Source organism: Heterodontus francisci, chromosome 33 (assembly GCF_036365525.1).
Source record: "Heterodontus francisci isolate sHetFra1 chromosome 33, sHetFra1.hap1, whole genome shotgun sequence".
NCBI lineage: Eukaryota > Metazoa > Chordata > Chondrichthyes > Heterodontiformes > Heterodontidae > Heterodontus > Heterodontus francisci.
This window is the reverse complement of record NC_090403.1, coordinates 10,836,870-10,851,097: the sequence shown is the minus strand read 5'-3', so window position 1 is coordinate 10,851,097 and position 14,228 is coordinate 10,836,870. Positions and strand designations below refer to the sequence as shown.

The 14,228-nt window shown below is 45.3% G+C and overlaps 1 protein-coding gene across 2 annotated transcripts in view; it reads left to right on the top strand.

Annotated features, from left to right (window-relative positions):
• The window catches only part of LOC137348018 (corticotropin-releasing factor receptor 1-like), a 432,220-nt gene that overhangs the window by 345,978 nt on the left and 72,014 nt on the right, over positions 1-14,228 (top strand). For both annotated transcript variants that reach the window (XM_068013090.1, XM_068013089.1), the window contains exons 7-9: positions 2,488-2,548; positions 2,881-2,953; positions 13,139-13,224. In XM_068013090.1, coding sequence (XP_067869191.1) covers positions 2,488-2,548; positions 2,881-2,953; positions 13,139-13,224 — 220 coding nt within the window. The remainder of the gene's footprint in view (positions 1-2,487; positions 2,549-2,880; positions 2,954-13,138; positions 13,225-14,228) is intronic.

Below are 14,228 nucleotides of genomic sequence, written 5' to 3'. Positions count from 1 at the left end.
CAACCAATTTTCCATCCATTGCAATACACTACCCCCAATCCCATGCGCTTTAATTTTACACGCTAATCTCTTATGTGGGACTTTGTCGAAAGCCTTCTGAAAGTCCAAATAAACCACATCCACTGGCTCCCCCTCATCAACTCTACTCGTTACATCCTCGAAGAATTCCAGTAGATTTTCAAGCATGATTTCCCTTTCGTAAATCCATGCTAACTCTGTCCGATTCTACCACTGTTCTCCAAGTGCACTGCTATAAAATCTTTTATAATGGACTCTAGAATTTTCCCTACAACTGACATCAGGCTGACTGGTATATAATTCCCTGTTTTCTCTCTACCTCCCTTTTTAAATAGTGGGGTTACATTAGCTACCCTCCAATCTGTATGAACAGTTCCAGAGTTTATAGAATCTTGAAAGATGACCACCAATGCATCCACTTCCTTAAGTACTCTGGGATGTAGATTATCAGGCCCTGGGGATTTATCGGCCTTCAATCCCATCAATTTCTCCAAAACCATTTCTCTACTAATACTGAATTCCTTCAGTTCCTCCCTCTCACTAAACCCTGTGTTCCCCAACATTTCTGGTATGATATTTGTGTCCTCCTTTGTGAAGACAGAACCAAAGTATTCATTTAGTCGGTCAGCCATTTCTTTGTTCCCCATAAAAAATTCCCCTGTTTCTGACCCTAAGGGACCTACATTTGTTTTCACCAATCTTTTTGTCTTCACATACCTATAAGAAACTTTTACAGTCAGTTTTTATGTTCCCCGCAAGCTTGCTCTCGTACTCTATTTTCTCCTTCTTAAGCAATCCCTTGGTCCTCCTTTGCTGAATTCTAAACTGCTCCCAATCCTCAGGTCTGTTATTTTTTCTGGTGAATTTATATCCCTCTTCCTTGGGTCTAATGCTATCTCTAATTTCCCTTGTAAGCCATGGTTTGGCTACCTTTCCCGGTTTACTTTTGCGCCAGACAGGAATAAACAATTGTTGCAGTTCATCCATGCGCTCTTTAAATGTTTGCCATTGCCTTTCCACCGTCATCCCTTTAAGTAACGTTTCCCAATCCATCATAGCCAACTCGCGCCTCGTACCTTCGTAGTTTCCTTTATTAAGATTCAGGACCCTTGTCTCAGAATCAACTACGTCACTCTCCATCTGGATGGGTCAGTGCCGGTGGGTCAGTGCTGGAGGGTTAATGCGGGAGGGTCAGTGCTGGATGGTTAATGCGGGAGGGTCAGTGCCCGAAGGTCAGTGATGCAGAATCAGTGCCGGAGGATCAATGTGGGTGGGTCAGTGCCGGAGGGTCAGTGATATGTATGTTTTCAAGAAGGAGTTAGTTATAGCTCTTGGGGCGAAAGGGATCAAAGGATATGGGGGGAAAGCGGGAACAGGTTACTAAGTTGGATGATCAGCCATGATCATAATGAATGGCAGAGCAGGTTCGAAAGGCTGAATGGCCTACTCCTGCTCCTATATTCTATGTTTCTATGTTTCTATATAGAGTCAGTAGTGCAGGGTCAGTGACATCGGGCCAGTGCTCGAGGGTCAATGCTCGAGGATCAGTGCTGGAGGGTTAGTGATATAGCGCCAGTGTTTTAGTGAACAAATCTGGGCCATCCCACCAGTAATACTGAGATCGCTTTCCAGGGAAGTTCGAGTCTTGTTTGGCTTTGACCTGTGGGCACTCAGAATGGCATCGCTTCAAGGAGGGAAACAACTGATGCCATAATTCATTTGTCATGTGTGCAGGAACAGTGCAGCCACAGGGGTTACTCTGCATCTCCGGCCTGTTATATAGCAATGGGTTTAGCATTTATATATCCGGTTTTCCATTGATGTTCGATCGGAGTGCAGTCAATTAGCTTCAGGAACCTGGCCTGACGTTGAGAGGACTTTGTGTTCAAGGAGCTGCCAGAGGATGTCCCAAAGAAATAGCCCCTCCCCCAACTGTGCTCTGTGCCCAAGCTATGCGAGAAGTTAAAGGGAACATTCATGAGGTGCCCAAAGTTCTACCTGGCTCCAGATATGCCCCTGAAAGACCTCCCCTGGAATTGCTGGCTAGACCGTTAGGAAGCACAGACCCAGTGGCGAGGAGGCTACTGCGAATCTCATTATGCTACAAAACTAGCAATCCAAGCAGCAGGGATTTAGATCTGAACTATAGAATTCAGTTCAATACATCTGTGCATTTGTGGACTGGTGTCACAAAAACAGCCACTAAAAGCTGCCATTTTGTCATAAACACTGTACAGATTCATCAATGTCAATCAGAGACATCTACCCAGTCTGGTTGACACTAACTCCAGTCCCGCAGCATACGCTGAACCCGGAATTTCCTTTGCAGTGGCCTGGTAAGCCACTCAGGGCAACTAATGTTGGGCAATAAATGCATATTTATCATCACACACCCTGAGAACCAGTGATTGAAGTGAAGAAGTGTGGGATAATGTCAGTGTGACTTTGTTCTCTGATTTACTTTGCCAGGTATTCCACTCCCCATCATCATGGCCTGGTCTACTGCGAAGCTCTTCTATGAAAATGAGCAGTAAGTTCCTCTGAACTTTTGATGACCTTTTTGCTCCCAGGTACGTCCTGTAGTTTTATTGCAGTGCTGGCATCAGCGGCAATCTTCACTTTGCACTAACAGCATATGTGTCAATTTCAAAAACAGAAGTACTCAATAGAAGGTCCTTCACTAGGTTAGTTAGAGGTCAATTAGTGGGGGTAAAGATTGAAGGTGAGCAGATAAAGCAGTGGGGTAAAGGTTAAAGATGACCAGGTCAGTCAGTGGGGTAAAGGTTAAAGGTGAGCAGGTCAGTTAGGGGATTGATGTATAGTTGTGTTCACTTGTGTCATGATTTATTTGTTTGACCATAGGTGCTGGTTTGGTAAGAGGTCAGGAAAGTACATTGACTACATCTACCAAGGCCCAGTGATCTTAGTGTTACTGGTAAGTGTATATACACAGAGAAACAATACTTAACAGGTCCTTCGACCTAACCAGTCTGCGTAACATTAAGTTAGTTTGGAAACATTGGTATTCTCACTCAAAGAATCCAGAAGACAACTGGTGTGAGTAAAAAACCTTACATTTATATAGCACGTATCACAGCCACCGGACATCTCAAAGTACTTTACAGTCAATGAAGTGTTATTGAAGTGTCGTCACTGTGGTCAAACAGAATACATGTCAGCCATGTTCAGTGGGTATCTCTCTCACCTCTCAGTCACAATATTCTGGGTTGAAGTTCCAGTCCAGGGCTTAAGCACAATGAATCGAAGCTGACGCTCCAGTGTAGTACTGAGGGAGTGCTGCACTGTCAGAGGTGCTGTCTTTCAGATAGGACATTAAACTAAGGCCCCATTTGCCTTCTCAGGTGAACGTTAAAGATCCCATGGTGCTATTTTGAAGAAGAGTAGGGGAGTTCTCCCTGGAATCCTGGCCAATATTTACCAATCAACAGCACAAAAGTAGATTATCTGGTCATTATCACATTGCTGTTTGTGGGAGCTTACTGTGCACAAATTGGCTGCTGCATTTCCGACATTATAACACTGACTGCATTTCAAAAAGTACTTCATTGACTGTAAAACATATTGAGACGTCTGGTGGTCGGGAGAAGTGCTATGTAAATGCAAGTCTGCCTTTCTTTTCAATTCCACTCTGACACAGCGCAGCTTTACTCTGTATCTAACCCCGTGCTGTACCTGTCCTGCGAGTGTTTGATGGGAACAGTGTAGAAGGAGCTTTACTCTGTATCTAAACCCGTACTGTACCTGTCCTGCGAGTGTTTGATGGGGACAGTGTAGAGGGAGCTTTACTCTGTATCTAAACCCGTACTGTACCTGTCCTGCGAGTGTTTGATGGGAACAGTGTAGAAGGAGCTTTACTCTGTATCTAAACCCGTGCTATACCTGTCCTGCGAGTGTTTGATGGGAACAGTATAGAGGGAGCTTTACTCTGTGTCTAACCCCGTGCTGTACCTGTCCTGGGTGTGTTTGATGAGGACAGTTTAGAGGGAGCTTTACTCTGTATCTAACCCTGTTTTTTTTAATATTCATGGAATGCTGACCTCTGGATAAGATGGTAAATCGAGACCCCATCGGCCAGTTACACTGTGCAAAGGGAGCTTTATACTCTGTATCTAACCCCGTGCTGTACCTGTCCTGGGAGTGTTTGATTGGACAGTGTAGAGGGAGCTTTACTCTGTATCTAACCCTTTTTTTTTGGAGCTTTACTCTCTATCTAGCCCTGTGCTGTACCTGCCCTGGGTGTGTTTGATGGGGACAGTGTAGAGGGAGCTTTACTCTGTATCTAACCCTTTTTTTTTTTGGAGCTTTACTCTCTATCTAGCCCTGTGTTGTACCTGCCCTGGGTAATATGCAGCTACTGCTCTGTTACTGTCACAGTGAAGCAGGGCAGCTTTGAAATAGCAGGATTCCACACTTGAGGGTGAGGGGTTTGACTGGTCTAACTAGCCAAAGTCTCAATTCAATCAGACATAGGGAGCTTTCAGCCAAGGGAGCTGGGTTCAGTCTAGTTGGGGTGAGTGTCATCATTCACAATGTTTCTCAAAGTGTGGGTAACACTCTAGATAAATCGAGATATGGGAAGCCGGATTCGAACACCACAAGAACTGCTGCATTTCAACATCTGATTTTATCCATTTCTGCACTTTCTCTATTGGATGCTGTGTCACATGTCCATCCATCCTTGATGTACACTGTTGCTAAGGGTGATGGATGAGTCACAGGATGATCCATCCCTGGAGACCTTTACGATTTAATTAGCCCAAGTCGATTTCCTAGAATCAGGTAGCACGGAGACTCCCCCAGGAGATCCCTCACTGCCCCGCTGGTAGGGTGGGAGGGTGCAGGTGGTCCTTCTGCCCTGGTGGGGGTGGGGTTTCTGCCGTGATAGGGGTGATCTCTCTGTCCCAGTGGGTAGGGGGGTATTTCTGTGCCCCAATGGGGTGGTGCCTCTCTGCCATGGTCGGGGACATTTCTCTCCCGCAGTGGTGGATGTCTCTGTCCCAGTGGGGAGGGGTTATTACTCTGCCTCGGTGGAGTGGGGTCTCTGTGCTCACTGTTGTCCTCCTGCCAGTAATGGTGAGCAGCTGATCCAGGCCTATCTGTTTAACGCTGGAGGGTGGTCACGTTGAACAGTGGGTGATGAATTCAGCACTTGCACCTTCTCCTCCTCCGAGCATCTCGCCTGTTCCACCTCTCTCACGCTCTCATTTAAAATCCTCTTTATCGCCAATTCAAGCACCATAAAAATGTTCTTATTAAATACGCATCCACGCCCACATTCCCACAAGAGACACGCACACACACGCACACACACGCACACACACGCACACACACATAGATTACAGAGGGAAACAGAGTTGGGAGGTTGGAGTACAGTCTGAAATAAATGGAATTTAAACACTGAATCTCATTCCCAGAGTTCTTAGTTGAAATTGGAGTTCTTTGTTCTTAATTCTTAATTGTAGTTCTTATCTGAAATTGTACCGAGCGCAAAGGAAGATGGTTATGGATGTTGCAGGTTAATCCAGGACATCACTGTAAGTGTTCCTCAGGGTAGTGTCCTAGGCCCAACCATCTTAAGCTGCTTCATCAATGACCTTCCATCAATCATAAGGTCAGAAGTGGGGATGTTCGCTGATGATTGCACAATGATCAGCTAGCGGGAGGTAGAGGAGCAGATATGTAGACAGATTTTGGAAAGATGTAAAAGCAACAGGGTTGTTGTGGTGGGTGATTTTAACTTCCCCATATTGACTGGGACTCACTTAGTGCTAGGGCTTGGATGGGGCAGAATTTGTCAGGAGCATCCAGGAGAGCTTCTTGAAACAATATGGAGATAGTCCAACTCGGGAATGGGCCGTACTGGACCTGGTATTGGGGAATGAGCCCAGCCAAGTGGTCGTAGTCTCAGTAGAGGAGCATTTCGTGAACAGTGACCATAATTCCATAAGTTTTAAGGATAAGCATAAGAGTAGTCCTCGGGTGAAGGTGCTAAATTGGGGGAAGGCTAATTATAACAATATTAGGCAGGAACAGAAGAATTGAGATTGGGGGCGACTGTCTGAGGGTAAATCAACATCTGACATGTGGGAGTCTTTCAAATGTCAGTGGATTAGAATCCAGGACCAGCATGTTCCTGTGAGGAAGAAGGATAAGTTTGGCAAGTTTCGGGAACCTTGGATAATGAGGGATATTGTAAGCCTAGTCAAAAAGAAAAAGGAAGTATTCGTAAGGGCTAGAAGGCTGGGAACAGACGAAGCCCTTGAGGAATATAAAGACAGTAGGAAGGAACTTAAGCAAGGAGTCAGGAGGGCTAAAAGGGGTCATGAAAAGTCATTGGCAAACAGGATTAAGGAGAATCCCAAGGCTTTTTACATGTATATAAAGGGCAAGAGGGTAGCCAGGGAAAGGGTTGGCCCACTCAAGGACAGAGGAGGGAATCTATGTGTGGAGCCAGAGGAAATGGGCGAGGTACTAAATGAGTACTTTGCATCAGTATTCACCAAAGAGAAGGACTTGGTGGATGATGAGCCTAGGGAAGGGAGTGTAGATAGTCTGCGTCATGTCATTATCAAAAAAGGAGGAGGTGTTGAGCGTCTTGCAAAGCATTAAGGTAGATAAGTCCCCCAGGGCCTGATGGGATCTACCCCAGAATACTGAGGCAGGCAAGGGAAGAAATTGCTGGGGCCTTGACAGAAATCTTTGTATCCTCATTGGCTACAGGTGAGATCCCAGAGGACTGGAGAATAGCCAATGTTGTTCCTTTGTTTAAGAAGGGTAGCAAGGATAATTCAGGAAATTATAGGCCGGTGAGCCTTATGTCAGTGGAAGGAAAACTATTAGACAGGATTCTTCGGGACAGGATTTACTCCCATTTGGGAACAAATGAACACATGGTTTTGTGAAGGGGAGGTCGTGTCTCACTAATTTGATTGAGTTTTTTGAGGAAGTGACAAAGATGATTGATGAAGGAAGGGCAGTGGATGTTATCTATATGGACTTCAGTAAAGCCTTTGACAAGGTCCCTCATGGCAGACTGGTACAAAAGGTGAAGTCACACGGATCAGAGGTGAGCTGGCAAGATGGATACAGAACTGGCTCGATCATGGAAGATAGAGGGTAGCAGTGGAAGGGTGCTTTTCTGAATGGAGGGGCGTGACAAGTGGTGTTCCGCAGCGTTCAGTGCTGGGACCTTTGCTCTGTGTATTATATATAAATGATTTGGAGGAAAGTGTAGCTGGTCTGATTAGTAAGTTTGCGGATGACACAAAGGTTGGTGGAGTTGCGGACAGTGATATGGATTGTCAAAGGATACAGCAGGATATAGATCGGTTGGAGACTTGGGCGGAGAAATGGCAGATGGCATTTAATCCGGACAAATGTGAGGTAATACATTTTGGAAGGTCTAATGCAGGTGGGAAGTATACAGTAAATGGCAGAACCCTTCGGAGTATTGACAGGCAGAGAGATCTGGGCGTACAGGTCCACAGGTCAATGAAAATGGCAACGCAGGTGGATAAGGTAGTCAAGAAGGCATACGGCATGCTTGCCTTCATCGGTCGGGGCATAGAGTATAAAAATTGACAAGTCATGCTGCAGCTGTACAGAACCTTAGTTAGGCCACACTTGGAATATTGCGTGCAATTCTGGTCGCCACACTACCAGAAGGACATGGAGGCTTTGGAGAGGGTATAGAAGAGGTTTACCAGGATGTTGCCTGGTCTGGAGGGCATTAGCTATGAGGAGAGGTTGGATAAACTCGGATTGTTTTCACTGGAACGACGGAGGTGGAGGGGCGACATGATAGAGGTTTACAAAGTTATGAGTGGCATGGACAGAGTGGATAGTCAGAAGCTTTTTCCCAGGGTGGAAGAGTCAGTTACTAGGGGACAAGGGTTTAAGGTGCGAGGGGCAAAGTTTAGAGGGGATGTGCGAGGCATGTTCTTTACACAGAGGGTCGTGAGTGCCTGGAACCTGCTGCCGGGGTAAGTGGTGGAAGCAGGTACGATAGCGAGGTTTAAGAGGCATCTTGACAAATACATGAATAGGATGGGAAATGAGGGGTACGGTCCCTGGAAGTGCAGAAGGTTTTAGTTTAGGCAGGCATCAAGATCGGCGCAGGCTTGGAGGGCCGAATGGCCTGTTCCTGTGCTGTACTGTTCTTTGTTCTTTATTATTCGCAACTTCTCAGAAACTGAAGCTGGAGAAATGCAGCCAGACCCGGACACTATCCAGGCTTGGGCTGATAAGTGGCAAGTATCATTCATGCACTCAAGTGCAGGCAATGACCATATCCAACAAGAGAGAACCCTTAATAGAAACAAGAAATGCTGGAAATACCCTTATTTTTGAACTCTGTCCCCTAGTTCTTGTCTCTCCCACAAGGGGAAGCACCCTTCCAGCATCAACCCTGTCAAGTCCCCTCAGGATCTTATATGTTTCAATAAGACCACCTCTCATTCTTCTAAACTCCAAAGGAAATAGGCCCAACCTGTTCAACCTTTCCTCATTAGATAACCCCTTCATCCCAGGAATCAGTCAAGTGAAACTTCTCTGACCCCCTTCTAATGCAATTTTACCCTTTCTTAAGTAAGGAGACCAAAACTGCACACAATACTCGAGATGTGGTTTCACTAGGGCCCTGTACAGCAGGAACAAAACTTCCCTACTTTTATATACTATTCTCCTTGCAATAAACGACAACATTCCATTTGCCTTCCTAATCATTTTCTGTACCTGCGTACTAACATTTTGTGATTCATGTACCAGGACACCCAGATCCCTCTACTGCAGTATTCTGCAGTTTCTCTCCATTTAAATAATGTTTTGCTTTTCTATTATTCCTGCTAAAGTCACATTTTCCCATATTATACACCATTTGCCAATTTTTTGTCCACTCACTTAACCTATCTATATCCCTTTGTAGACTCTTTCTGTCCTCTTGACAACTGGCTTTCCAAACTATCTTTATATCATCAGTACATTTGGCTGCAATACTTTCAGTCCCTTCAAGTAATTAATATAGATCGTAAATAATTGAGGCAGCAGCACTGATCCCTGTGGTACTCCACTCGTTACAGTTTACCATCCTCAAAATGACCTATTTATCCCAACTCTTTGTTTCCTGTTAGTTAGTTTTGCATGGTACTGGGATTAATCCAGAGATTACTGCCTTTGAGATGCCACTTGCTAGTTTCTTTCCTAGCTCCTTAAACTCTGCCTGCATGACCTCATTCCTCTTTCTACCTCTGTCATCAGTACTGATATGGACCACAACTGCTGGTTGTTCACCCTGCCCCCTCAAGAGTGCTCTGCAGCTGCTCCGTGACATCCTAGCCTTTGGCAGCAGGAAGGCAACGTGCCATTATGGATTGATGTTTGTGGCTGCAGAAACACCTGTCTGTTCCCCTATATATAGAATTCCCTATCACTATTGCTCTTTCAATTTTCCTCTTGTCCCCCTGTACAGCTGAGCCAGTCATGGTGCCGTGATCTAGATTCTGGTTGCACGTACTAGAGCAGGTTGTCCAACATATGGCCCGTGGGCCGGGATCTGACCCACCAAAGGTTTCCATCCGGCCTGGGGGTGTAAACTGTACCTAGTGCCCTTCCTCATCCTCACCAGGGCTCCATGACTGGAGATGGGAAATCTCCCTTTGTCTTCTGCTTGCAGACTGTCCTTTTTAAAAACAACGCACTGTCAGTTTCACAGCTGACAGCTGCTGAAGCAGAAACGTGATTTCCAACTTTGACAGATTCAGAATTCTCCGACTTTTTTGAAAAACCCGTCAGAAAACCCCACATCTGTCTGATGTTGGGAAGTGCCTTCCTGCTTCAGCAGCTGTCAGCTGTGAAACTGACAGCACAATGTTTTTAAACAAACTGACCAATCACAAAGCTGCTGTGCTGAGCGCTCCCGCTCCCTGCAATTGTCAGAGTGAGGGAGAAAGGGGAACAGAGAAAGAGGGGCTAAACAAAGTGGGGGGGGGACAGAGAGAGAGAGAGCGTGAGAGGGGAAACAAAGCGAGAGAAGGAGACAGAGAAAGAGAAAGGGGAAAACAGAGAGAGGGAGGAATACAGAGAGGGGGGATGGCGGGAGTAAATAGAGGGGGAAAACAGAGATGGGGGAACAGAGAGAGAGGGAACAGAGAGAGAGTGGAAGGGAGGATGGAGAGAGACGGTGGACAGAGAGGGGGGAACGTAGAGAGCGAGAATGACTCAGACAGGGGGAAAACCAGGGAGAGAGAGAGAGACACAGAGAGAGAGAGAGAGAGATCAAGGTCTCTCCTGACAGAGGGATATCTATCCAGAAAAATACTCTGCATCGCTGCATCAAGTGTGTGAGCAGAGATTGACTATTTATGCAAGTAATATAGTGACGAGAAAGTAAGTTAATAAATTAGTCTTCTCGTTTAAAGCGTCTTCACAAAAATGCACATTTGTTGTTCTTATTCTTAAGATAAATTTTTAATGCCTTTATCTTTCAATATTTGCTCACCAGCCCCCGAGCAAAAATCGTAATGCAGCCCTCCTCCCGAAAGGCTTGGACAACCATGCACTAGAGGAACCATCACTCTCACCAGTATTCAGAATGGTATACTGGTTGGTGAGTGAGATGCACTCAGGGGACTCCTGCATTACCTGCCTGTTCCTTCTTGACTGCCTGGCGATCACCCATTTCATCTCTTCCTGCATATTCTTAAGCTGTAGGGTGACCACATCTATAAATGAGCTGTCCATGAAAATCTCAGCTTTGTGGGTACACCAAAGTGATGCCAGTTGCTGCTTAAGCTCCGAAACTCGGAGCTCGAGCTGCTCCAGGTTGTTTAGGACATGAGAAGCATGAAGTTCCCACATGGAGCAGGATGTGCATGCCACGGGTCTGAAATGCCCTGCCATGCCTCTATTTATTATGCTATTAAACTTGCTACTTGTAACAAAAAAGAAAGACTCGCCAGCAATTCACCAATCAGCTGCTTCACACTGCTCTCGATTCGCTTCACACTGGTCTCGACCTGCGTAATAGTGATCCCGGTCTGCGTCACACTGTTCTGCTCCCAGTCTGCTTCACGGTGATCTCGCTCTGCTTCATGCTGTTCCCAACTTGCTTCACACTGCTCCCGACCTGCTTCACAGTGAGCCTGATACTCCGCAGTGACTCCAGATGCACCTCAAGCTCGGAAATCCTGAGCTCGAGCTCAGGCTTCTGGAGACACTTCCTATGCACGTGATTCACCAAAGACACCTGAAGTTTCCTGAAGTTGCTACATGGTGCATGAATTGCAAACAACAGATCTCAGATACCCATCCATGATCTAAGAAAAAATCTCTATTCCCCTTTTAGAATCTACTTAATACCTTGTATGAACTATTAATGTTAATTAATGCCCTCTAGATCTGCTCTGTGCTAGTACTCTTAGTACTAATTCCCTTACTATTATACTGATCCTGATTGAAATCTCCCTCACTTTCCTCTCCAAAGTCCACTGGTGCAGACACGACGATCCAAATGGCTGCTTTCTGCGCTGTAGTGATTCTGTGATTCTGTAAATCCCTCCAAGCAGATTTCTGCTTCTGCCATAGCACTGAAACAGCTGTTATCAAATTCACAAATGACATTGGATGTGACTGTTACAGCGGTAAACTATCTCTCCTCATCCTTCTCGACCTGTCTGGAGTCTTTGACACGGTTAACCACACCATCCTCCTCCAACACCACTCCACCATTATCCAGCTGGTTCTGACTGCATTCACTTGGGTCCATTTTTATCTGTCCAGTCGCAGCCGGAGAATCCTGCAATGATTCTCTTCCCACTCAGATATCGTTACCGCTGGAATCACACAAGCATCTATCCTTTGCCTCCTCCTACTTGTTATCTCACATACTGCCCCTCAATGGTATCATCCAAAAACAACACATCAGGTTTCACGTGTTGCTGATGACACCCAGCTCTACTTCGCCTCCACCTCTCTTGACCCCTCTACTTTTTCTAAATGATCAGAATACTTGTCTGGTACCCAGTACTGGATGAGCAGAAATTTTATTGAACAAATTACTGGGAAAGCTGAAGCCATTGTCTTCAGTCCCCACCTCGATTTCCTCAATATCCAGGTTGCCCTCATTCCCTTGCTTAGGGATAAGTGGTATGTTAAAGACACAATTCTCATTCTTTGATCTCTGCTGAGCTCTGAGTTGAGTGTTTTTTTAGTCAATGCTGCCCATTGCATAGGTTGCAGAAGATTTATTATTCAGGCTGTGCACAGCATCATAAAGTGAACCCCATGACGGAAACTCAATAGATTTCACTCCTACATTATTTGTGGGTTGCAGGGATTTTTCTTTGGAGTGTGCTAGTGTCTTGAGTTTGCTTTTGTAATCTAAGCAGCAACTTGAGTGTAGAAACACAGACGAGTCACTCCTGTGACAGTCTGAGTCAGCCAGGTGATCAACTTCACTGGAGTAACTCAAGAAGGGAGGAGACCTGATGTGATGGGAATCCATTAATGAGGCTGTCTTCTCATAGACCCAAAATGTTTTGATCATTTGTAACCAAGCTGAATGAGGAGAACTTTGCACAGAATGCATTCTCCCTAACTCAGAGCTTTCCATTGAAAAGCATGAAAAAGCATTAAAAAGCTAAAGTGAACTGGCAAATTAGGTTAAGGAATAGGTCAGTAGAAATGCAGTGGTAGATATTTAAGGGGATACTTCTGAACACAGAAAATAGATACATTCCAACGAGGAAAGAAAATTCCAAAGGGAGAATCCACTATCTGTGGTTAACTAAAAAAGTTAAAGATAGCATCAAACTTAAAGAAAAAGCATATAATTATACATAGATGAGTGGTAGGTCGGAAGATTGGACAGAATTTTTAAAAACAGACTGAAAGGTTAATAAGGAGCAAAATATTTAGAGTATGAGAGAAAGCGAGCTAGAAATATAAAAACCAATAATAAGAATTTCTACAGATATTTTAAGAAGAAGCGCATTAATAAAGTGAGCATTGGTCCGATGGGTCACAGTTGGCTTTGCGGCTCCTGGGAAAACATCTTCGATTACTGATCCTTATTAAGGGGTCTTTGTTTCTTTTTCCTTTTTAGATTAACTTCATCTTTCTTTTTAACATTGTGAGGATCTTGATGACAAAACTGCGAGCATCCACTACGTCCGAAACTATGCAGTACAGGTAAATGGGAAACAAGAAACAGGGTCCGGGGGAATGTTCCCTTTAAACTGCACATCCACACAGCAACCAGAGAGTTCCTGCTCCGGCCGCACACAAGTCAGCTCCTTTCAGTTACCGTGCATGGCAGCACAAAAAAAATAATGGGGCTGGGCACTTAAATTAATCACTGGCGCATTCCAAATAAATAATGAGAGGGTTTGTTGATCTCGGGGAAATACGAAACAGTATCGGCACTGTGGGTGGCACAGTGGCGCAGTGGTTAGCACCGCAGCCTCACAGCTCCAGGGACCAGGGTTCGATTCTGGGTACTGCCTGTGCGGAGTTTGCAAGTTCTCCCTGTGTTTGCGTGGGTTTCCTCCGGGTGCTCCGGTTTCCTCCCACATGCCAAAGACTTGCAGGTTGATAGGTTAATTGGCCATTATAAATTGCCCCTAGTATAGGTAGGTGGTAGGGAAATATATAGGGACAGGTGGGGATGTGGTAGGAATATGGGATTAGTGTAGGATTAGTATAAATGGGTGGTTGATGGTCGGCACAGACTCGGTGGGCCGAAGGGCCTGTTTCAGTGCTGTATCTCTAAACTAAACTAAAAGTGTCCTGGGGAAAGACAGAAAAGGGTTCTGTCAGTGTGAGAGTGAGTGTGTGTCAGACAATTTCAGTGTCCGTGTCACTCAGTGTGAGTATGTGTGTCAGGGTTGCTGACAGTGTGATTATGAGTCTGTATCAGCCTGTTTCAGTGAGCAACATTATCAGCGATCGTGTCAGTTTCAGTGATGGTGACAGTGTGTCAGCCGATATCAGTGGTGTTGTCAATCAGTGTGAGTCTGTAACAGTGTCATTGCGAGTGTGAGTGTGTGTCAGTCAGTGAATATGTGCCTGTGTCAGCCACACTTGAGATACACGGAGATTAAACTGTGTGATGGGTCAATCCATGGAACTGCCTGTGCCTGGGCCAATAACAGCCTCAACAGGCGACTCTTTGCTTTTTTTATTGGACAATTTGC